This window comes from Nerophis ophidion, linkage group LG24 (genome assembly GCF_033978795.1).
Source record: "Nerophis ophidion isolate RoL-2023_Sa linkage group LG24, RoL_Noph_v1.0, whole genome shotgun sequence".
Lineage (NCBI taxonomy): Eukaryota > Metazoa > Chordata > Actinopteri > Syngnathiformes > Syngnathidae > Nerophis > Nerophis ophidion.
In genome coordinates, this window is record NC_084634.1 from 8266415 (window position 1) to 8292198 (window position 25784).

General features: G+C 44.0%; 1 protein-coding gene across 16 annotated transcripts in view; it reads left to right on the forward strand.

The window, feature by feature from the left end:
• Nucleotides 1-25784, forward strand: part of LOC133542148 (MAP/microtubule affinity-regulating kinase 3-like) — a 172413-nt gene that overhangs the window by 134324 nt on the left and 12305 nt on the right. For 8 of the 16 annotated variants that reach the window (XM_061886008.1, XM_061886007.1, XM_061886012.1 and 5 more), the window contains one exon: nt 16066-16092. The exons of the other annotated variants lie outside the window; for them this stretch is intronic. In XM_061886008.1, the coding sequence (XP_061741992.1) occupies nt 16066-16092 (27 nt within the window). The remainder of the gene's footprint in view (nt 1-16065; nt 16093-25784) is intronic. 16 annotated transcript variants of the gene reach the window in all.

Sequence of the window (25784 nt, forward strand, 5' to 3'; positions counted from 1 at the left end):
GCAGCCAAAGGCGGACCCGACCAACGCTGCTTGCAGCTTTAATTAATATTGTATATTATTATATTTATTTTATATCATGTATTACATTTTATTTATGTCAACAGTACTCCTTCTCCGTATTGCGTCATTAATTGCCACCATGTCTCAGCATTCCGTGCATATACTGACCTCAGGACCCCCCTGCCCAAAGCTTCTTCTGGCTTACCTGGGGGACCCTTTTACTTACCACCATCCTTAGATGGATATTCACTACTGTTGTAATCGTAATATGGTATTGTGAATAAAACTTGAAACTTTGATTCATGTTACTGTGCACAGCATAGTAGTTCTGTGAAAACAAAAAATTAACGTCCCTACTTAGCGGGCAGCAATCTTGATTTACAAACCCTGTTTCCATATGAGTTGAGAAATTGTGTTAGATGAAAATATAAATGGAATACAATGATTTGCAAATAATTTTTAACCCATATTCAGTTAAATATGCTACAAAGACAACATATTTGATGTTCAAACTGATCAACTTTTTTTTTGTTGCAAATAATCATTAACTTTAAAATTTGAGGCCATTAACACGTGACAAAGAAGTTGGGAAAGGTGGCAATCAATACTGATAAAGTTGAGGAATACTCATCAAACACTTATTTGGAACATCCCACAAGTGTGCAGGCTAATTGGGAACAGGTGGGTGCCATGATAGGGTATAAAAACAGCTTCCCAAAAAATGCTCAGTCTTTCACAAGAAAGGATGGGGCGAGGTACACCCCTTTGTCCACAACTGCGTGTGCAAATAGTCAAACAGTTTAAGAACAATGTTTCTCAAAGTGCAATAGCAAGAAATTTAGGGATTTCAACATCTACGGTCCATAATATATTCAAAAGGTTCAGAGAATCTGAAGAAATCACTCCACGTAAGCGGCATGGCCGGAAATCAATATTGAATGACCGTGACCTTCAATCCCTCAGACGGCACTGTATCAAAAACAGACATCAATCTCTAAAGCATGGGTGTCCAACTCTGCGTGTAATTTAATTTGGCCCTTGAGGCAATATCAATTTAGCATTAGAGCTGGCCCGCCGGTGTTATACAGCGTCGGTGCCGCTGTATAACACCGCATTCCCCGCTAATACTCATACTTGCCAACCCTCCTAATTTTCCCGATAGACTCCAGAAGTTCAGTTCCCCTCCTGAAAATCTCCCGGGGCAACCATTCTCCCGAATTTCTCCCAATTTCCACCTGGACAACTATATCGGGGGCGTGCATTTAAGGCACTGCCTTTAGCGTTCTCTACAACCTGTCGTCACGTCCGCTTTTCCTCCATACTAACAGTGTGTCACATAATATTTGTGGCTTTTACACACACACACACACACACACGCACAAGTGAATGCAAAGCATACTTGGTCAACAGCCATAAAGGTCACACTGAGGGTGGCCGTATAAACAACTTTAGCACTGTTACAAATATGCGCCACACTGTGAAGCCACACCAAACAAGAATGACAAACACATTTCGGATGAACATCCGCACCGTAACACAACAGAACAAATACCCAGAAACCCTTGCAGCACTAACTCTTCTGAGAAACTTCCAGCAAACTGACCAATAATTAACGTTTTATTCATGCATTTTGTCTTGGTACTTCAAGACTTGAATGTTTGGTTCATTCATTATTGTTATTTTATTTTCAAATTTATTATTAGCCTGTGGGAAAAAATTGATATTTACCTCAGAAGATTGCAAATAGAAAAAAAGACATAACGTTTTTATTTCAATTTTTTTTGATATGCCATTGATATTCTTTTAATTATTATTATTATTATTATTTGAAACTGGATTTTGCTTGTCACTAAAGTTATATAAGCCTTGCTTGTTCAATATCTAATGCAAAACTTGTTTGGGTCCCTATTAAAAGGTTAATTTGTTCAACCTTGGCCCGCGGCTTTGTTCCGTTTAAAATTTTGGCCCACTCTGTATTTGAGTTTGACACCCCTGCTCTAAAGGATATCACCACATGGGCTCAGGAACCCTTCAGAAAACCACGGTCACTAAGTACAGTTTGTCGCTACATCTGTAAGTGCAAGTTAAAGCTCTACTATGCAAATCGAAAGCCATTTATCAACAACATCCAGAAACGCCGCCGACTTCTCTGGGCCCGAGATCATCTAAGATGGACTGATACAAAGTGGAAAAGTGTTCTGTGGTCTGACGAGTCCACATTTCAAATTTTTTTTGAAAATATTCGACATCATGGGACGGCGTGGCGCAGTGGAGGAGAGTCTGTGCGCAACCCGAGGTTCGCTGGTTCAATCCTCACCTAGTACCAACTTCGTCACGTCCGTTGTGTCCTGAGCAAGACACTTCACCCTTGCTCCTGATGGGTGCTGGTTAGCGCCTTGCATGGCATCTCCCTCCATCAGTGTGTGAATGTGTGTGTGAATGGGTAAATGTGGAAGTACTGTCAAAACGCTTTGAGTACCTTGAAGGTAGAAAAGCGCTATACAAGTAGAACCCATTTATCATTTATCATGTCATCTGGACCAAAGGGGAAACGAACCATCCAGACTGTTATCGACGCAAAGTTCAAAAGCCAGCATCTGTGATGGTATGGGTAACTTACACATCTGTGAAGGCACCATTAATGCTGAAAGGTACATACAGGTTTTGGAACAACATATGCTGCCATCTAAGCGCCGTCTTTTTCATGGACGCCCCTGCTTATTTCAGCAAGACAATGCCAAGCCACATTTAGCACGTGTTACAACAGCGTGGTTTTGTAAAAAAAAAGAGTGTGGGTACTTTTCTGGCCCGCCTGCAGTCCAAACCTGTCTCCCATTGACAATGTTTGACGCATTATCAATCAATCAATCAATCAATCAATCAATGTTTACTTATATAGCCCTAAATCACTAGTGTCTCAAAGGGCTGCACAAACCACTACGACATCCTCGGTAGGCCCACATAAGGGCAAGGAAAACTCACACCCAGTGGGACATCGGTGACAATAATGACTATGAGAACCTTGGAGAGGAGGAAAGCAATGGATGTCGAGCGGGTCTAACATGATACTGTGAAAGTTCGATCCATAATGGATCCAACACAGTCGCGAGAGTCCAGTCCAAAGCGGATCCAACACAGCAGCGAGAGTCCCGTTCACAGCGGAGCCAGCAGGAAACCATCCCAAGCGGAGGCGGATCAGCAGCGCAGAGATGTCCCCAGCCGATACACAGGCAAGCGGTACATGGCCACCGGATCGGACCGGACCCCCTCCACAAGGGAGAGTGGGACATAGAAGAAAAAGAAAAGAAACGGCAGATCAACTGGTCTAAAAAGGGAGTCTATTTAAAGGCTAGAGTATACAAATGAGTTTTAAGGTGAGACTTAAATGCTTCTACTGAGGTGGCATCTCGAACTGTTACCGGGAGGGCATTCCAGAGTACTGGAGCCCGAACGGAAAACGCTCTATAGCCCGCAGACTTTTTTTGGGCTTTGGGAATCACTAATAAGCCGGAGTCCTTTGAACGCAGATTTCTTGCCGGGACATATGGTACAATACAATCGGCAAGATAGGATGAAGCTAGACCGTGTAGTATTTTATACGTAAGTAGTAAAACCTTAAAGTCACATCTTAAGTGCACAGGAAGCCAGTGCAGGTGAGCCAGTACAGGCGTAATGTGATCAAACTTTCTTGTTCTTGTCAAAAGTCTAGCAGCCGCATTTTGTACCAACTGTAATCTTTTAATGCTAGACATGGGGAGACCCGAAAATAATAATACGTTACAGTAATCGTACTAATTAATTAAGTAGTAATTATGAAGAGTAAAAAACGACAGCTGAGACCCCGGACTGTTGAACGACTGAAGTTCTTCATAAAACGAGAATAGGAAATAATTCCACTTTCAAAGCTTCAACAATTAGTTTCCTCAGTTCCCAAACATTTATTGACTGTTGCTAAAAGAAAAGGTGATGTGAACATGCCCTTTCCCAACTACTTTGGCACGTGTTGCAGCCATGAAATTCTAAGTTCATTAGTATTTGCAAAAAAAAATTAAGTTTATGATTTTGTCTTTGTAGTGCATTCAATTGAATATGGGTTGAAAGGAATTTGCAAATCATTGTGTTCCGTTTATATTTACATCTAACACAATTTCCCAACTCATATGTGCCTTCTAAAACCAGAGAATGTTGACACAAACTTGCGGCTCAAGGGCGTGTGTCGTCTGTGTACTCTTTCATATCTTTGTCCGAAAGTATTGCCGCACTCCTTTTTACATTCCTCTTCTGAGCTAGTTACACTCCACTGTAATGCGGCTCTTATTAGCCTTCTGTTGAAACGTTCAAAGCATTTATTCCTTTTTTTGTTTGTTTGTTTCACTACTTCACATTCACACCAGTTTATTGCCGCAGTTAGCATAGCTCGTCCTCTCTTCCCTCCTCTGTGTGTGTGTCCGTGCTAACGTAGCCAACACATAACGTTTAAAGAATGTTTGCTAACGGTTCTCGCATTTTTTTTTACCGGCCCCAAATAACTTGATTGGTGTTCACGGTAGTCACTCACCCTGTCTCACACGTACAAAAACGGTCCAAGAGAAGCTTCAAACAATCAGCAGTCATGTTGTTGTTATGATAGAATATATCATTCAATGATAGCTAATGCTAACTTTTGGAATCGGTATCCTTAGCTTACAACAACCAAAGCTAATACGCATGCATGTGTTACGCTGGAAGACGGCGGGATATAACGCTAAAAATACATCGGAAAGTTAGCGCCCTCTAGGCATCTGCGTAAATGTCGCAAACAAATAAATAAGTTATTACAGATGGTTCTAAAAAAGCGCCATAAATGCTAATGTTCTGTAATTGTTCGTTTTCGATGTGATCGTTCAAAATTGTAAAAAAAAATATAGATTTTAACACGTGTTTTGCTAACCACTAATGGTGACATAAGCTAGCCAATGATCAATCAATCAATCAATGTTTATTTATATAGCCCCAAATTACAAATGTCTCAAAGGACTGCACAAATCATTACGACTACAACATCCTCGGAAGAACCCACAAAAGGGCAAGGAAAACTCACACCCAGTGGGCAGGGAGAATTCACATCCAGTGGGACGCCAGTGACAATGCTGACTATGAGAAACCTTGGAGAGGACCTCAGATGTGGGCAACCCCCCACCCCCTCTAGGGGACCGAAAGCAATGGATGTCGAGCGGGTCTAACATGATACTGTGAAAGTTCAATCCATAGTGGCTCCAACACAGCCGCGAGAGTTCAGTTCAAGCGGATCCAAGACAGCAGCGAGAGTCCCGTCCAGAGGAAACCATCTCAAGCGGATCAGCAGCGTAGAGATGTCCCCAACCGATACACAGGCGAGCGGTCCATCCTGGGTCTCGACTCTGGACAGCCAGTACTTCATCCATGGTCATCGGACCGGACCCCCTCCACAAGGGAGGGGGGGACATAGGAGAAAGAAAAGAAGCGGCAGATCAACTGGTCTAAAAAGGAGGTCTATTTAAAGGCTAGAGTATACAGATGAGTTTTAAGGTGAGACTTAAATGCTTCTACTGAGGTAGCATCCCATTCCAGAGTACTGGAGCCCGAACGGAAAACGCTCTATAGCCCGCAGACTTTTTTTGGGCTCTAGGAACCACTAATAAGCCGGAGTCTTTTGAACGCAGATTTCTTGCCGGGACATATGGTACAATACAATCGGCAAGATAGGCTGGAGCTAGACCGTGTAGTATTTTATACGTAAGTATTAAAACATTTTTGGAACAAAAACAAAGATTTTGGTATATTGGCAGCTGAGATAGGCTCCAGCACCCCACACAACCCCAAAGGGGACAAGCGGCAGAAAATGGATGGATGTAATCACTGTAGTATTGAGCATATAATCCTTGGTATCGTTGCTATCGCCCACCGCTGTGGACTGGAGTTAGCGCCGCTTATTGTATCCTACAATGTGTCACATGTTTATCTGTTCTTGTAGGACACAGTTTATTTGCTGCCATGATTTAAAGGCATATTTGCACTGTGAAGGGACGTTAGCCGCTAGCAAAGAAGCATCAATGGACGGCGTTGCTTTAAATCATGGGTGTCAAACTCAAATTTGGCCCGCCGTGTAATTTCAATTGGCCCTTGAGGCAATATCAAATTAACATTAGAGCTGGCCCGCCGCTGTAACACCGCATTCACTGCTTGCCAACCCTCTCGATTTTCCCGTGAGACTCCCGAAGTTCAGTGCCCCTCCCGAAATTCATCCCGGACAACAATATTTGGGGTGGGCTTTAAAGGCACTGCCTTTGGCATTCTCTACAACCTGTCTCTACGTCCGCTTTTCCTCTATAAAAACAGCGTGGCGGCCCAGTCACATAATATATGCAGCTTATACACACACACACACACAAGTGAATGCAATGCATACTTGGTCAACAACCATACAGGTCACACTGAGGGTGGCCGTATAAACAACTTTAACACTGTTACAAACATGTGCCACACTGTGAACCCACACCAAACAAGAATGACACATCCGCACCGTAACACAACAGAACAAATACCCAGAACGCCTTGCAGCACTAACTCTTCCGGGACGCTACAATATACACCCCCCCGCTACCACCAAACCCCGTCCACCTCAACCCCTAAAAGAGGCATTCAATTTTTATTTAAATTTCATTTGATATGCCATTGATATTTTTTAATTATTATTTGAAACTCGATTTTGTATGTCACTATAAAGTTATATAAGCCTTGCTTGTTCAATATTCAATGTAAAACTTGTTTGGGTCCCTATTAAAAGGTTAATTCGTCCAACCTCGCCCCGCGGCTTTGTTCGGTTTTAAATTTTGGCCCACTCTGTGTTTGAGTTTGACACCCCTGCTCTAAATCCTTTCTCGTCATCGGTGCGGTAAGCTTTAATTGATTGATTGATTGAGACTTTTATTAGTAGATTGTACAGTACAGTACATATTCCGTACAATTGACCACTAAATGGTAACACCCGAATAAGTTTTCCAACTTCTTTAAGTCGCGGTCTACGTTAATCAATTCACGATAAAACAGAGCATGCACATGAATCATGTTGCGGACATTCCTGGCTCTCGTGTTGTTTTAAAGACAAACTGTCAACGAATTGCTAATTCCGCGCGAACGACCTAAAAATACATTGCTGATTTTTATCGATTGTAGTGGCTGCTACCGACAAGGCCTAATCACTCTCTTGTTAAACCGAATATCCGGTTTCATCTCTCCCAACCTTAGTAATAATTATTTCAAAAAGGGAAATTTCAGTAGTTTTTTTTTTTTATCTCATCAATCAATCAATCAATGTTTATTTATATAGCCCCAAATCACAAATGTCTCAAAGGACTGCACAAATCATTACGACTACAACATCCTCGGAAGAACCCACAAAAGGGCAAGGAAAACTCACACCCAGTGGGCAGGGAGAATTCACATCCAGTGGGACGCCAGTGACAATGCTGACTATGAGAAACCTTGGAGAGGACCTCAGATGTGGGCAACCCCCCCCTCTCTAGGGGACCGAAAGCAATGGATGTCGAGCGGGTCTAACATGATACTGTGAAAGTTCAATCCATAGTGGCTCCAACACAACCGCGAGAGTTCAGTTCAAGCGGATCCAAGACAGCAGCGAGAGTCCCGTCCACAGGAAACCATCTCAAGCGGATCAGCAGCGTAGAGATGTCCCCAACCGATACAGGCGAGCGGTCCATCCTGGGTCCCGACGAGCGGTCCATCCTGGGTCTCGACTCTGGACAGCCAGTACTTCATCCATGGTCATCGGACCGGACCCCCTCCACAAGGGAGGGGGGGACATAGGAGAAAGAAAAGAAGCGGCAGATCAACTGGTCTAAAAAGGAGGTCTATTTAAAGGCTAGAGTATACAGATGAGTTTTAAGGTGAGACTTAAATGCTTCTACTGAGGTGGCATCTCGAACTGTTACCGGGAGGGCATTCCAGAGTACTGGAGCCCGAACGGAAAACGCTCTATAGCCCGCAGACTTTTTTTGGGCTCTAGGAATCACTAATAAGCCGGAGTCTTTTGAACGCAGATTTCTTGCCGGGACATACGGTACAATACAATCGGCAAGATAGGCTGGAGCTAGACCGTGTAGTATTTTATACGTAAGTAGTAAAACCTTAAAGTCACAGATGTGTACCGGATTATAGCTAAATAGCTCATTTCCATCTGCAGTCCCTGGCTACCTAAATTAAAGGGAAAACAAAATCATGCAATAAAATTATGACAATAAAATCATACCATAGCATGTAATCAAATAAAAGTCAGAAAAATCCCTTTCATGGACACATACTTAATAAATAATACAACCACACCTCATTTACATCATCACACAAAGACAATACATGCTCTTGTTCACATCCGTCATCATTTGTAAAAAAGAACCATGATTTTGACACACCTCACAATTTACTACAAAAATGCTATCATGGATGAATATAATACACATTAAATTGATCTGTCAAACATAGTGGCCACCTTATTGACCGTGTGAGCAGCTTTGATTGCTCCAAATGACACGATGGCGAGGCATAATGGATGCCTGTTGCTACCCCAGGGATGCAAGAGGACCAGGACAGGCAGGAGTTGCAGGTAAGATTAGATTTAATACAAAAACAAAAATAATACTGGTACAAAATGCAAAGAAAAGGCGTGCCGAATGCACGGAGAGCTATGCTAATAATTAGCAACGAGAGCAGAGTACAGGAATAGAGGTGCAGAGCGCACGCAAAGCTAAGGCGAGACTTAGCAATAGTGATTACAAAAATAAGAACCAACGTGCGTGTTGGCGCCAGCGCCCCCCGTGACCCCGAAAGGGAATAAGCGGTAGAAAATGGATGGATGGATGGTGCGTGTTGCAAGTAGCAAACAAAACAGCCAGAAGGAACTAAGGTAGCAGGTGGTCTTAAATACAACACAAATAATTCAAAACAGGTGTGCGTAATGAGTCCGTGCAGGAGGCGTAATTAAGTTGCCATGGTGACAATACAAAACAAGGAAGTGCGCTAACAAACGGGATCGGTAGAGTCCAAAACATGATCAAAACATAGGACAATACAAAAAGGACATAAACATGCTCGAGCTGTGTGATCCGGAAGCCGGATCACAACACCAAAGCCACTTTTTCACTTCAATTGTGAATGAAGAGTAATCTGTTAGACTTTTGAAGTTTGTTATGAGGTTTTTTTCAATCAATCAATCAATCAATCAATGTTTACTTATATAGCCCTAAATCACTAGTGTCTCAAAGGGCTGCACAGACCACCACGACATCCTCGGTAGGCCCACATAAGGGCAAGGAAAACTCACACCCAGTGGGACGTCAGTGACAATGATGACTATGAGAACCTTGGAGAGGAGGAAAGCAATGGATGTCGAGCGGGTCTAACATGATACTGTGAAAGTTCAATCCACAATTGTTATGTTCAAAGGGAAGGAGGCGACAACCAGGACAGAACTGCGGTTCTTTCAAGGTTTATTTTAAACCTTTGATAAATATATGACATGTGTATGCTACTCTAAGTGAATGAGTGTGACTATGTGTAATATTAATAATGTAAATGTTACCCAGGGTTGTTGTCTGTGAGTGTTGGTTGTAATCTTTCGTCGAATCACGTGGGGCAAGACGAAGAGGCAGTTCGTGGACAGGCAATGGGTCGTGGGGAGGAGCGAGGCAGTGTAGTCTGGGTCCGAGCAGGGAGGTCGTGGATCGAGGAGGGCAGTCAGGAATCCGGTTGGATGTCGAAGGACAAGGCTTGATCACGGAAGGCAGGGGAGTCACTGTGAACACACAAAGAGACATGAACCAGGGATACACAGAGAGAGAGCAAAGCAAAGGTGAGGAAATCACGGGGAAGGGGATGCCAGACGTGAAGCTTACGGGAAGGTTAGCGACGTTCTGGCAAAGGTTCCTTGGGTCTGCTGGTCTTTATGCCGCTCCCTTTCATCAAGTTCAGGTGTGTCGATTGTTGATTGACCACAGGCTTGTTGCTGCGCAGGCGTGCTGCCCTCAGCACGAGTGGGGACAAGTCTGAGTGCGCTGTCAAAGGAGGCGCATCTTGGCGCGCTGTCAGCAGAGGCGGCCGCAGCTCCAGCCGCCGAGGAAACGCGGGTTCGACTCCGTGTCATGACAGTACCTCCCCCCTTATGCGAGGCCCCCGACGAGCGCCGGGGAGCATCACGATTGGCACGGTAGAAATCCTCCAGAAGAGAGGGGTCGGCAAGATAGGAGGCAGGCACCCAAGATCTGTCTTCCGGCCCATATCCATCCCAGTCCACCAGATAAACGAGCCCCCTACCTTGTCGACGGACCCTGAGTATTTCCTTGACCGTCCAAACCTGATCTCCATTCGGCAAGAACCTCGAGGGTGGAGGGGCAGGGGTAGCAGGGGACAGAGAACTCTCCGCTACCGGCTTAATCTGGGACACATGGACCACTGAGTGCCGCTTGACAGAGGGTGGAAGAGCCAATTTGACAGACACAGGATTTATGATGGACAAGATGGGAAAAGGACCAACGTAACGTGGCGCCAATTTTCTAGATGGTACCTGGAGGCTGAGGTCCTTTGTGAGTAGCATAACTTGTTGTCCTGGCTGATACGACGGTGCTGGAATGCGATGACGGTTGGCGTTGCGGCACATCTTCTCAGAGGCCCTCTTTAAGGCCGCACGAGCGGCTCTCCACACCCTCTGACACCGCCTAATATGAGCCCTAGTCGAGGGCACAGCGATTTCCAGTTCCTGTTGGGGAAACAAGGGGGGTTGATAACCCAACGAGCACTCAAATGGAGACATGCCGGTAGCGGAGCTCTTCAAGGAGTTATAGGAAAACTCCACCCAAGGCAAATATTTGCTCCAGGACGTAGGTTGATGACTGGCGACACAGCGTAGCATGGTCTCCAAGCTTTGGTTCGCCCTCTCAGCCTGCCCGTTGCTCTGGGGATGGTATCCCGATGTGAGGCTGACCGAGGCCCCGATTCCCTTGCAGAAGGCTCTCCATATTTGTGATGTAAACTGAGGGCCTCGGTCAGAGACGATATCCACCGGGATACCATGTTGCTTGACGACGTGTTGTGTGAGAAGCTCAGACGTTTCTGAGGCAGAAGGTAACTTGCGGAGCGGAATGAAGTGGGCTGCTTTGGAAAAACGGTCAACAATAGTTAAGATGGTGGTGTTACCTCTAGATGCTGGAAATCCCGTGACGAAATCCAGAGCAATGTGTGACCAAGGACGGGCAGGAATGGAGAGAGGGTGAAGGAGACCAGCAGGAGGCCTGTGTGACGTCTTGCTACGGGCACAAGTAGAACAAGCAGCGATGAACTCACGAGTGTCTTTGGCCATGGATGGCCACCAAAAACGTCTTCGCAGCAGTGATAGGGTTCGTTGAAAACCTGGATGGCAAGAAAACAGGCTGGAATGCCCCCAATCCAGGATTCTGGGTCGTAGCTCCTGATGGACAAACAGCTTGTTGGGTGGTCCACCTCCTGGTCCTGGATTGGAACGCAGCGCAGATTTTACCAGGTCCTCCACCTTCCAGGTTACCATCCCCACAATACGAGTGGGAGGAAGGATGGGTTCCGCCTCTGACGGACAGGTGGACTCTCTTACAAATAACCGGGATAGAGCGTCAGCCTTAGTGTTCTTGGAACCTGGTCTGAAAGAGAGCACGTAATTGAAGCGGGAGAAAAATTGCTGCCACCTTGCCTGGCGATTGTTGATTCTTTTTGCAGCTCGGATGTGCAGAAGGTTGCTGTGGTCGGTCAGAATCTGGAACTGGTGTCTAGCTCCTTCCAGCCAGTGTCTCCATTCCACCAGGGCCTCGTGGACCACCAATAACTCTCTATTCCCAGCATCATAGTTCTGTTCGGCCTGAGTCAGACGTCTAGAGAAGAAGGCAACAGGGTGAATCAAATTGTCACTCTTGGATCTTTGAGAGAGAATAGCCCCAATACCCGAGTCTGAGGCGTCCACCTCAACCAAGAAGGCAGTGTCCAAGTCGGGGTGAACTAGAATGGGGGCGGAAACAAAACGCTCCTTTAGTTCCTCAAAGGCCTTCCTAGCCAAAAGAGTCCACACGAAAGGCACGTTTGTAGACGTGAGAGCGTGGAGCGGTGCCGCAACCCTACTGAAGTTCTGGATGAATCGTCGGTAGAAGCTGGCAAAGCCGAGGAACCTCCGAAGTTCCGTCCTTGTGGTTGGTTGCGGCCACTTCACCACGGCCTCCACCTTCTTCGGGTCGGGTCTTATATGACCCCTTTCGACCACAAATCCCAGGAATTCAACCGAAGAGGAGTGGAAGCAGCATTTTTCTGCCTTAACAAATAGACAATTTTCCAAGAGGCGTTGCAGGACACGTCGGACATGTTGCTGGTGATCAGAGAGGTTACGGGAGAAAATCAGAATATCGTCAAGGTACACAACCACGAATTGATCCAGCATGTCACGGAGGATGTCGTTAACTAGTGTTTGAAAAACTGCAGGTGCGTTAGTAAGTCCAAAGGGCATTACCCGATACTCATAATGCCCCATATGGGTGTTGAAGGCAGTTTTCCACTCGTCTCCCTTTCTGATACGTACCAGGTGATAGGCGTTCCGAAGATCCAGTTTGGTGAATATGGTTGCAGGTGCCAAGGACTCAAAGGAAGAGTTGAGTAGCGGAAGAGGGTACTTGTTTTTGATGGTAATGTTGTTGAGGTGACGGTAATCAATGCAGGGCCGAAGTGACCCGTCCTTCTTGGCCACAAAAAAGAATCCCGCCGCCAGTGGAGACTTGGACGGGGTAATTATGCCCGTGGCAAGACCCTCCGAAATATACTTCCTCATGGCCTCCTTCTCTGGAAGAGACAAACTGTAAAGGCGACTAGATGGCAGGGTAGCGTTAGGGAGTAATTCAATGGCACAGTCATAGGGCCTATGAGGGGGTAGTCCCAGAGCACGTACCTTACTGAAGACCTCAGCTAGGTCGTGATAGCAAGCAGGAACCAGGGATAGATCAGCCTTGGGAGTCGGGGTAGTGGATTGGCGGACCGGTGGGGATGCCGACCCAAGACAGTTGGCCATGCATGGTGTGCCCCAAGCTAGGATTCTGCCGGAAGTCCAGGAAATATGGGGATTGTGGTGACGAAGCCAAGATCTTCCAAGCACAAGTGGGGCTACTGGAGCCTCCAGCACCCATAGGCTGATGGTCTCCTTATGGTTACCAGAAATGGTCATGGAAAGGGGCTCCGTGCGGTATTTGATGGGGCCCAATGGCCGTCCATCCAGGGCCTGTGCTGGCAGCGTCTTGTCCAGGAAGATCAAGGGAATGCCCATCTGCCGGGCGAACTTGTAGTCCAAAAGACTTTCGTCAGCTCCAGAGTCCACAAATGCCTGTACTTGAATGCTCCTCTTGTCCCAGGCCAGAATAGTGGGGAGCAGTATGTCTGGATTTTCTTCATTACGGGGGAATAAGGTATGGTTCACCTGGATAGTAGTGGTATTAGAGGAACGGTCTGGTTCCACTTCTGCCTTGAAGGTAGGCAGAGTTTGGCTCCTGGAGGCAGCTCTCTGGTCTCGCTCTGCTGCTCGCTCACAAAGTCTTAAGTCAAATTGGAGGGCCAGTTCAATGAGGTCTTTGCAGGAAAGAGGTCTGTCTCTCAGCAGACCATCTTTAATTTCTTCAGAGAGGCCGCGACGGAATGCGCTTTGGAGTGCCCTGTCCCCCCAACCGCTGTCCGCCGCCAGGGTCCGGAATTCCAGGGTATAGGCTGCCACGGAACGTGAGCCCTGTGAGATGGAGTGCAGACGTCCGGCCGCGTCTCCCCCATCCTTGGGGTGATCAAAAACAGCCTGAAATTCCACACGGAATGCAGAATAGTCGGAGTTGAGCCCCATGGTCCTGTCGACTGCGGCAGTAGCCCACTTGAGAGCCGGGCCGGAAAGCAAAGAAAATATAAATGCAATCTTGGCACCATCGGAGGAATAGCGGGAGGGCTGGTGACGAAAGATGAGGTCACATTGTACCAAAAACCCTCGACATAGTTCAAAGTCCCCCTCAAAGGGTCTAGGGCTGGCAATTCTGGGCTCTCGTTCCAGAATACTGTGTTCAGGTCTTCTGACTGGAGAAGCATGTGGGGGTTCCACAGGTCCTGGACTGGCCCCAGGGCACATGTTGTCCAGTCTGGAATGTAGTCGGGTAAAGTCTCTCTCTAATTTGTCCTCAAGGGCAGAAAAACGAACCTGATGTTCGCTAACCACGGAGCTAAGGATTGCCAGGTCGGAGGATCTGGATGTCCGGGGCTGGGGCTTACCATTGTCACCTGGTTCCGACATGTTGTTGGCCAGAACGTACTGTTATGTTCAAAGGGAAGGAGGCGACAACCAGGACAGAACTGCGGTTCTTTCAAGGTTTATTTTAAACCTTTGATAAATATATGACATGTGTATGCTACTCTAAGTGAATGAGTGTGACTATGTGTAATATTAATAATGTAAATGTTACCCAGGGTTGTTGTCTGTGAGTGTTGGTTGTAATCTTTCGTCGAATCACGTGGGGCAAGACGAAGAGGCAGTTCGTGGACAGGCAATGGGTCGTGGGGAGGAGCGAGGCAGTGTAGTCTGGGTCCGAGCAGGGAGGTCGTGGATCGAGGAGGGCAGTCAGGAATCCGGTTGGATGTCGAAGGACAAGGCTTGATCACGGAAGGCAGGGGAGTCACTGTGAACACACAAAGAGACATGAACCAGGGATACACAGAGAGAGAGCAAAGCAAAGGTGAGGAAATCACGGGGAAGGGGATGCCAGACGTGAAGCTTACGGGAAGGTTAGCGACGTTCTGGCAAAGGTTCCTTGGGTCTGCTGGTCTTTATGCCGCTCCCTTTCATCAAGTTCAGGTGTGTCGATTGTTGATTGACCACAGGCTTGTTGCTGCGCAGGCGTGCTGCCCTCAGCACGAGTGGGGACAAGTCTGAGTGCGCTGTCAAAGGAGGCGCATCTTGGCGCGCTGTCAGCAGAGGCGGCCGCAGCTCCAGCCGCCGAGGAAACGCGGGTTCGACTCCGTGTCATGACAACAATGGATCCAACACAGTCGCGAGAGTCCAGTCCAAAGCGGATCCAATACAGCAGCGAGAGTCCCGCTCACAGCGGAGCCAGCAGGAAACCATCCCAAGCGTAGGCGGACCAGCAGCGCAGAGATGTCCCCAGCCGATACACAGGCAAGCAGTACATGGCCACCGGATCGGACCGGACCCCCTCCACACGGGAGAGTGGGACATAGAAGAAAAAGAAAAGAAACGGCAGATCAACTGGTCTAAAAAGGGAGTCTATTTAAAGGCTAGAGTATACAAATGAGTTTTAAGGTGAGACTTAAATGCTTCTACTGAGGTGGCATCGCGAACTGTTACCGGGAGGGTATTCCAGAGTACTGGAGCCCGAACGGAAAATGCTCTATAGCCCGCAGACTTTTTTGGGGCTTTGGGAATCACTAATAATTTTTTTCATTCCTTTATGGCTTTATATGAAAAGGCTGATTGATATTGTTTCATGAGGACTTTTTTTTTTTTTTTACATGAGAACAAGACGAGTACTTCAGTTAAAAAAAAAAAGAAGATTGGATTGCAATTTTTTATTTTTTTTTTACATTTCAAATCCATTATTTTTGTTGGCCAATCATTTGAGTGCACAAAAAGACACATTTCTCTCCATACTTGAGGTTCCACTGTGTTGTCGCGGCCATTTTGGTTCCCCGCGTGTGTGCTGATGGAACATCAAGCTTTGTTTCAACACGGAGACGCCAACGTGCGTCGGTTCCTCACCGGAAGCTCAAGTTCAGCAGCATCCCAATGTTACAAAGAAAAGACGTTTTCCGTCTTCAGAGGCAGCAGCCGGGTCAGCGGTCCTCCTTAAGCCTTTCCCCGACATTGTTGACTATTTCCAATCGCCCCCCCCCCCAGTCGTGTGTACGCTCATGTTGGTTGTCCTTGTCCTTCCTCTATCACTTCCCCCTCCATTTTCACTATTGTCTCTGTGTCTTGTTCTGTTGTAGAAACATGTCGTTCAGGTTTACCAAAAGGTAGGACTGTACTGCCTGTCGCTCTGCTGGCACGCCACTAACATGCCGCCAAGCTGCTAGACCACCTCCTTGCATACTCACACGTGCACGGCAGTAGTTTTTGGGGGGCTTTCTGGCAGAAATCCGAAAATGTGTCAAGTTTGCTTATTTGTCGTCTCACAGAGACTTCCATGTACACTACGTTAAACCCAGATTCCGATCTAACAAAGGTCTTAACTCATTCTCTTTCTATGCCACATCAATGTGGAATGCACTCCCAACAGGTATAAAAGTAAGTGCGTCTCGATAGTCTTTCAAAACCGCTCTAAAACAACGCCTCCAGGCAACTTCAACACTTTACCAATACCCTCCTCCATTCACATCCCATCTCCCCGGATTATAAATAACCTAATGTACTTTAAATTTATTTCCTTGCTCTTATGCTATCTGAACTCACTATGTCAGGGGTCGGGAACCTTTTTGTTTGAGAGAGCCATGAAAGCCAAATATTTCAAAATGTATTTCCGTGAGAGTCGTATAATATTTTTGAAACACTGAATACAACTAAATGCGTGCATTTTTAAGTAAGACCTGTCATTTCTTTGTGATCATGTTCTGTTTTGTTTTTGACTCCATTAGTTCCTGTTTTTGCGCACCATGACTACCAATCAGTTCACCTGTTTTCACGACTCACACACATGATTCACTTGAACTCATGTACCCGTCGTCGATCACCATGTCACCATTTAAGCCTGCAGTTGCCAGGCAGTCAGCCAGGCGACATCACCTTCTGCTCACCCTCTATCACCTCCTACACACCTATGTTATCCATGCCGATGATCCATGCTCTTTCCCGGTCCAAGTAAGTTTTTCATGCCATAGTTTGTAAGTTTTATTTTATGTTCGTAGTTCTCCCATTGTGCGAGTTTTAGTTTTTAACGTCCACTGAGAGCGCCTTTTGTTTATACCCTTTGTTTTTGTAATATTTTTGAGTTAAGATTAAAGATGTCATTACCTTCACGCCACGTCCGTTCCAATCGCTTTGCACCACGGGAAAACAAACCACACCCATAGTCCAGGTCTTGACAAGACCAACATTTTTAGAGTATAATAAGTCTCTTATTCTTTTTAATGACATTATTTTAAATTTAACCAATAATAAATTGTATACTTCTTGCTATTAATGCGACATCTTGAACAGGTGCGATAGAAAACGGATGGTTGGATTAAAATGCATGAGAATGTTTTATAATTGGAACGTTATTTTTAACACTGTGATTACCATCGTAATTATTAATTACTTATTGTGTTAAGCAATGTCAGCTAAGATTTATCTGAGAGCCAGATGTAGTCGTCAAAAGAGCCACATCTGGCTCTAGAGCCATAGGTTCCCTACCCCTGCACTATGTTCTCTGCTGGCTGTACATATCCTACTAAATAAGACCTACACTGTTTCAATGTCCATTTCTCTGTTGATGACTGAAGTTCTGATATCAACCAAAGCTCCTCATCCCACCCCCCGGATTGTAAATAATGTAAATAATTCAATGTACATACTATGATGATTAACCTGTGTGATGACTGTATTATGTTGATAGTATATATTTGTACCATGAATTGATTAACGTGGACCCCGACTTAAACAAGTTGAAAAACTTATTGGGGTGTTACCATTTAGTGGTTAATTGTACGGAATATGTACTGAACTGTGCAATCTACTAATAAAAGTATCAATCAGTTGTACCCATTTGGTAAGGTCGGCCATGTTGATCGTTGTGTACTGTAAATATCTCTGTGAGACGGCAAACAAAGTTGCCGGTGCGCTTCATTGTGTGTGTGTGTGTGTGTGTCAGCGTGGGGTCCGATTGTGAGTCGTTGCGCACAATCAGCAAACCGCTTGACACTAATCACATGCTCCTGCATGGAGGGGAGGGGGCCACGCTTTGTTTTGTTTTTATTTGACGCCCCTTTTACCGTGTGATTCGGCGCCCTTAAAACTCTGATCTCGCCACGTCTCCCGCCATTACAATCATTTCTTTACCTATCGCCCTGGCAAGGTGTGTAGAGCTGTGAGGAGCGTGTGCCGTTCGCTGTGTGTTGCCATGGTTGCAGGTTGTGTTACCGCGTTTCCTGCGGTCGGTCCTCGGGGTTTGTTTGTTTTTTGTATTCATGCAAGGGGTGTCGGACTCATTTTCAGCTCAGAGGGCCACACGGAGGAAAATTGGTTCCCAAATAGACTTGAAAATAAAAGACGTCAGATTGTTTTCTTTGTTTAAAAATAGACCAGGGCAGCACGGTGGGACAGGGGTTAGTGCATATGTCTCACAATACGAAGGTCCTGAGTAGTCCTGGGTTCGATCCTGCGCTCGGGATCGTTCTGTGTGGAGTTTGCATGTTCTCCCCGTGACTGCGTGGGTTCCCTCCGGGTACTCCGGCTTCCTCCCACCTCCAAAGACATGCACCTGGGGATAGGTTGATTGGCAACACTAAATGGTCCCTAGTGTGTGAATGTTGTCTGTCTATCTGTGTTGGCCCGAATGCAGTTGAGATAGGCTACAGCACCCTCTGTACCCCGAAAGGGACAAGCGGTAGAAAATGAGTGGATGGATGGAAAAATAGACCAAGCCTATTCTGAAAATGTACAAATGTGAATGTGTTTTTTGGGTTGTTGTTTTTTTTTACTCTTACATATAATAGTAGTCTGGGCTTCACGGTGGCAGAGGGGTTAGTGCGTCTGCCTCACAATAAGAAGTTCCTGCAGTCCTGGGTTCAAATCCAGGCTCGGGATCTTTCTGTGTGGAGTTTGCATGTTCTCCCCGTGAATGCGTGGGTTCCCTCCGGGTACTCCGGCTTCCTCCCACTTCCAAAAACATGCACCTGGGGATAGGTTGATTGGCAACACTAAATTGGCCCTAGTGTGTGAATGTTGTCTGTCTATCTGTGTTGGCCCTGTGATGAGGTGGCGACTTGTCCAGGGTGTACCCCGCCTTCCGCCCGATTGTAGCTGAGATAGGTGCCAGCGCCCCCCGCGACCCCAAAGGGAATAAGCGGTAGGAAATGGATGGATAATAGTATTCTATCTTCATTTGTGGTTATTGATACTTTACGAATAAATGGTGTCATAATGTAAATCACTCAAATACCGGCATATGAAATCTCTCTCCACGGAAATAATTTTTCACTTCAAAATATTTTTTCCGCGTTTTTTTTAGTGTAATATTTAAAAAAAAAATTTATAAATAATTGATCTAAACAAAATTTGTTGAACGCTCGCCTCAGCCGCAGATACTCGCTGTTCCTCTCGCCCAAACGCCGCACTGAGTTCTAGGACAGGGAGACGAACTGAAGCACCTAGCTAACCATCTAGCTAGCATACTTATTGTTATACACGCCAAATTTCTTCCCCCCAAAGAAAAACCTTCCCCCCATTTACTTCCGGGGTCATGATTAGTACAGACGTTTTATTAACGCTATATTATGAAAAATATAACACTATATTATAAAAATACAGACGTTTTGTTAACGCTATATTATGAAAAATACAAAATTAAATAAAAAAACAATTTACAAACACAAGCTATGGGATGACGCATTTACTTCCGAAGTTAAGTTTCCTCACGTTTCCTCTTAAATCATCCCATAGCTTGTGTTTGTAAATAGTTTTTAAAAATTTTTTATAATGTAACATTAACAAAACGTCTATTTTTATAATATAGCGTTAAAAAAACGTCAGTATTAATCATGACCCCGGAAGTAAATGGGGGGTGGTTTGTAGGGGGAAGAAATTTGGCGTGACACCTCCGTTCGCTTTCTTGACGGCTGTCTAATTTCTAATCCCATCAGAAGATGAAATTAAAAATATCTAAATCAAATAACGGCACGTTGATATCATTCACTCAATTGAACATGTGGTTTATTCTGTACATATGTGGCATCTAGGGAGGTCCCGATACAACTTTTTCACTTCCGATACGATACCGATATTGTTGCCTTGAATATTTGCCGATACCGATATCAATACGATACGATATAGGCACGAATCATACATATATTTATTCCTTATTTTGTTTTGTAGAATGTTAGAAAAGGCTTGATAAAGTGATGTTACTGTTACTGATGTTGTAGTGTTAAAACAGAAAACAATAGTCAGCAAGAGTAGGTATACGAAAAACTGACCCATTTATTATTAACCAATTGGTTACATAAATTTTAACCTTCAACATAAGAGTATTACCTCAACAAATCCAATAAAAACAAAATGTTATATTTAAAGTGCAAAATAACCACTAATACCAACATAATTTTACAATTGAAAAGAATAAATTAAAAATAAATTAGAAGACCCTGAAAAATAACCTAAATAAATCCAATAAAAAAAACAAAAAACGTTTTAAAGTGCAAACAATTCAAGTTCACTTCAGTTATTTTTTTTACTGTCAGCATATGTTGGAAACAACTGTGGGCAGGGACAAAAACAACACAATATTGTCCACTGTCCAACTGCTCTAAATTAAGAGTTCACAGCTCCAGTTTCACTGACTTACTATGCCCAAAACAATGTAGTAATTACTCTTAGTCTTCACTGAAGAATAGTGTAAACACAATAAACATATCACTCTAATAACAAGAGCATAAAACAAATAATAATCAGTCAGTGCTGACTACCCTTACTACTCCTCCTCCTCCTTCTCCACTTTCTGCAGTCCGAGCATAATGTGGAGATTTTTTTTTAAGAAGATAAGCATTTCGGCATGCTGTGAGTTAAAATACTTCCACACAGCCGACATCACTACACTTTGCTGAGCACACGCGTTGTCGATGTTGTGATCACGTGGGCTGTGCATGCTGGATCAGAGACGCTCTTCTTCCGCGGCCGCCACCAACGTTAATTAAGGGGCATTGCCGCCACCTACTGTGTTGGAGTGTGATCAAACCAGTCACCTATTATAGAAGTGCTGCAGCGGAAAATGGACAGCTTATATCGGAGCGCTTATATCGGAGTTTTTAGATTCAGTCCGATAAAATCCGATATTCACTTTTTTGGCCAATATCGGACCGATTTCCGATATCAATATCGGATCGGGACATCCCTAGTAGCATCATCTATAACAGAACTTGTCAATTTGAGCTCATTTCTGTAATCACACATGAAGTTAGAAGGGAATACATATTATTTGAGCATATTTGTGTGCGCCCGCAAAATGTGTCCCCAGTCTCAAGTACAACGGGAAATGTACGGACGATCAAATGTGACATGTTACTTTACCAGCAACACATTTGACAACAATGTAACAACCCACATTTTGTATACCATCACTAATAAGCAGCGTAATTACTAGTGTCCAAACAGGAAGTGTTGCTTCTATCGTAACATTACACATAGCTCCGCCCCCTCTGAAGTCACACACGCTCTCAGGTCAGGGGATACAAAATATTGCTATTGCGACATCCAGTGGACACATTTAGAACAGCGGTTTTTCATTCTAAGATTTCGGCTTATTTCTATACTTGGCAAACTCATCTCTGCCAGGTGGCCCCGTCGTTTGTCCTGTCTCTCACCTCTTCTTTTCGTGGGTGTTTCATTGTTGTGTGAAAGCTTCATTGCAACACACTGAACACAGCCTGACACCTTTTAGGACCTCCTCTAGGAACCTCCTAACGTTGTTCAATTTGTCAAGAAAGCTCAGTTTAGCTTATTGTTAAGCCAGAGCAGACCTATTGCACAGCGAAGAAAACATAGATAAATGGGTTGTACTCGTATAGCGCTTTTCTACCTTCAAGGTACTTTGACACTACTTCCACATTCACCCATTCACACACTGATGGAGGGAGCTGCCATGCAAGGCGCTAACCAGCATCCATCAGGAGCAAGGGTGAAGTATCTTGCTCAAGGACACAACAGACGTGACGAGGTCGGCACTAGGTGGGGATTGAACCAGGGACCCTCGGGTTGCGCACGTCCACTCCTCCACTTCGCCACGCCGTCCACAAGAAAGTGTTTTACATGTAGAAAAAAAGTTGAACTTGAACCTCTGTAAACACGTTGGCCAATCGTTGCATTGACATTTTAACCTTGCTAGCAAACACTGAGGCCCAACTTATTAGTTACATAATAATAATAGATTTTAGTTGTGTTGGACTTACTATTTGATCCTCAAGGTTCAATTTTAGGTCCTCTCTTTTTTTACAAACTTCTAGTTATTCTCATGGCGTTCCTCAAGGTTCCATTTAGGTCCTCTCTTTTTTTACAAACTTCTAGTTATTCTCATGGCGTTCCTCAAGGTTCCATTTTAGGTCCTCTTTTTTTATGATCAACTTCCTCTCACTTTTTTTCTTTTTTTTTCAACGTCTCTAGTTATACTAGTGGTGGTCCTCAAGGTTCCATTTTAGGTCCTTTCTTTTTAATCAACTTCTTGAGTTATATTAGTGGTCTTTGTAAAAGTTCTATTTTAGGTCCTCTTTTTTATCAACTTCTTTAGTTATACTTGTGGTCTTTCTCAAGGTTTTATTTTTAGGTCCTCTTTTTTTTTTTTTAAACCAACTTCTTTAGTTATACTAGTGGTGGTCCTCAAGGTTCCATTTTAGGTAATGTCTTTTTAATCAATGTCTTTAGTTATACTCGCAGTGTTCCTCAAGGTTCCCTCTTAGGTCCTCATCTTTTTTTGATCAACTTCTCCAGTTATATTAGTGGTGGTCCTCAAAGTTCCATTTTAGGTCCTCTCTTTTTAATCAACTTCTTTTGTTATACTAGTAGTGTTCCTCAAGGTTCCATTTTAGGTCCTCTCTTTTGTATCAATGTCTTTAGTTATATTAGTGGTGGTCCTCAAAGTTCCATTTTAGGTAATCTCTTTTTAATCAACGTCTTTAGTTATACTCGCAGTGTTCCTCAAGGTTCCATTTTAGGTCCTCTCTTTGTTTGATCAACTTCTCCAGTTATACTAGTGGTGGTCCTCAAGGTTCCATTTTAGGTCCTCTCTCTTGTATCAATGTCTTCAGTTATACTGGTGGTGGTCTTCAAGGTTCCATTTTAGGTAATCTCTTTTTAATCACCGTCTTTAGTTATACTCGCAGTGTTCCTCAAGGTTCCATTTTAGGTCCTCTCTTTGTTTGATCAACTTCTCCAGTTATACTAGTGGTGGTCCTCAAGGTTCCATTTTAGGTCCTCTCTTTTGTATCAATGTCTTTAGTTATACTAGTGGTGGTCTTCAAGGTTCCATTTTAGGTAATCTCTTTTTAATCACCGTCTTTAGTTATACTCGCAGTGTTCCTCAAGGTTCCATTTTAGGTCCTCTGTTTGTTTGATCAACTTCTCCAGTTATACTAGTGGTGGTCCTCAAGGTTCCATTTTAGGTCCTCTCTTTTGTATCAATGTTTTTAGTTATACTAGTGGTGGTCTTCAAGGTTCCATTTTAGGTCATCTCTTTTTAATCAACGTCTTTAGTTATACTCGCAGTGTTCCTCAAGGTTCCATTTTAGGTCCTCTCTTTGTTTGATCAACTTCTCCAGTTATACTAGTGGTGGTCCTCAAGGTTCCATTTTAGGTCCTCTCTTTTGTATCAATGTCTTTAGTTATACTAGTGGTGGTCTTCAAGGTTCCATTTTAGGTAATCTCTTTTTAATCACCGTCTTTAGTTATACTCGCAGTGTTCCTCAAGGTTCCATTTTAGGTCCTCTCTTTGTTTGATCAACTTCTCCAGTTATACTAGTGGCGGTCCTCAAGGTTCCATTTTAGGTCCTCTCTTTTGTATCAATGTCTTCAGTTATACTAGTGGTGGTCTTCAAGGTTCCATTTTAGGTAATCTCTTTTTAATCACCGTCTTTAGTTATACTCGCAGTGTTCCTCAAGGTTCCATTTTAGGTCCTCTGTTTGTTTGATCAACTTCTCCAGTTATACTAGTGGTGGTCCTCAAGGTTCCATTTTAGGTCCTCTCTTTTGTATCAATGTTTTTAGTTATACTAGTGGTGGTCTTCAAGGTTCCATTTTAGGTCATCTCTTTTTAATCAACGTCTTTAGTTATACTCGCAGTGTTCCTCAAGGTTCCATTTTAGGTCCTCTCTTTGTTTGATCAACTTCTCCAGTTATACTAGTGGTGGTCCTCAAGGTTCCATTTTAGGTCCTCTCTTTTGTATCAATGTCTTTAGTTATACTAGTGGTGGTCTTCAAGGTTCCATTTTAGGTAATCTCTTTTTAATCACCGTCTTTAGTTATACTCGCAGTGTTCCTCAAGGTTCCATTTTAGGTCCTCTCTTTGTTTGATCAACTTCTCCAGTTATACTAGTGGCGGTCCTCAAGGTTCCATTTTAGGTCCTCTCTTTTGTATCAATGTCTTCAGTTATACTAGTGGTGGTCTTCAAGGTTCCATTTTAGGTAATCTCTTTTTAATCACCGTCTTTAGTTATACTCGCAGTGTTCCTCAAGGTTCCATTTTAGGTCCTCTCTTTGTTTGATCAACTTCTCCAGTTATACTAGTGGTGGTCCTCAAGGTTCCATTTTAGGTCCTCTCTTTTTTTGATCAACTTCTATAGTTATACTAGTGGCAGTCCTCAAGGTTCCACTTTAGGTAATCTCTTTTTAATCACCGTCTTTAGTTATACTCGCAGTGTTCCTCAAGGTTCCATTTTAGGTCCTCTCTTTGTTTGATCAACTTCTCCAGTTATACTAGTGGTGGTCCTCAAGGTTCCATTTTAGGTCCTCTCTTTTGTATCAATGTCTTTAGTTATACTAGTGGTGGTCTTCAAGGTTCCATTTTAGGTAATCTCTTTTTAATCACCGTCTTTAGTTATACTCGCAGTGTTCCTCAAGGTTCCATTTTAGGTCCTCTCTTTGTTTGATCAACTTCTCCAGTTATACTAGTGGTGGTCCTCAAGGTTCCCTTTTAGGTCCTCTCTTTTGTATCAATGTCTTTAGTTATACTAGTGGTGGTCTTCAAGGTTCCATTTTAGGTAATCTCTTTTTAATCACCGTCTTTAGTTATACTCGCAGTGTTCCTCAAGGTTCCATTTTAGGTCCTCTCTTTGTTTGATCAACTTCTCCAGTTATACTAGTGGTGGTCCTCAAGGTTCCATTTTAGGTCCTCTCTTTTGTATCAATGGCTTTAGTTATACTAGTGGTGGTCTTCAAGGTTCCATTTTAGGTAATCTGTTTTTAATCACCGTCTTTAGTTATACTCGCAGTGTTCCTCAAGGTTCCATTTTAGGTCCTCTCTTTGTTTGATCAACTTCTCCAGTTATAGTAGTGGTGGTCCTCAAGGTTCCATTTTAGGTCCTCTCTTTTGTATCAATGTCTTTAGTTATACTGGTGGTGGTCTTCAAGGTTCCATTTTAGGTAATCTATTTTTAATCACCGTCTTTAGTTATACTCGCAGTGTTCCTCAAGGTTCCATTTTAGGTCCTCTCTTTGTTTGATCAACTTCTCCAGTTATATTAGTGGTGGTCCTCAAAGTTCCATTTTAGGTCCTCTCTTTGTTTGATCAACTTCTCCAGTTATACTAGTGGTGGTCCTCAAGGTTCCATTTTAGGTCCTCTCTTTTGTATCAATGTCTTTAGTTATACTAGTGGTGGTCTTCAAGGTTCCATTTTAGGTAATCTCTTTTTAATCACCGTCTTTAGTTATACTCGCAGTGTTCCTCAAGGTTCCATTTTAGGTCCTCTCTTTGTTTGATCAACTTCTCCAGTTATACTAGTGGTGGTCCTCAAGGTTCCATTTTAGGTCC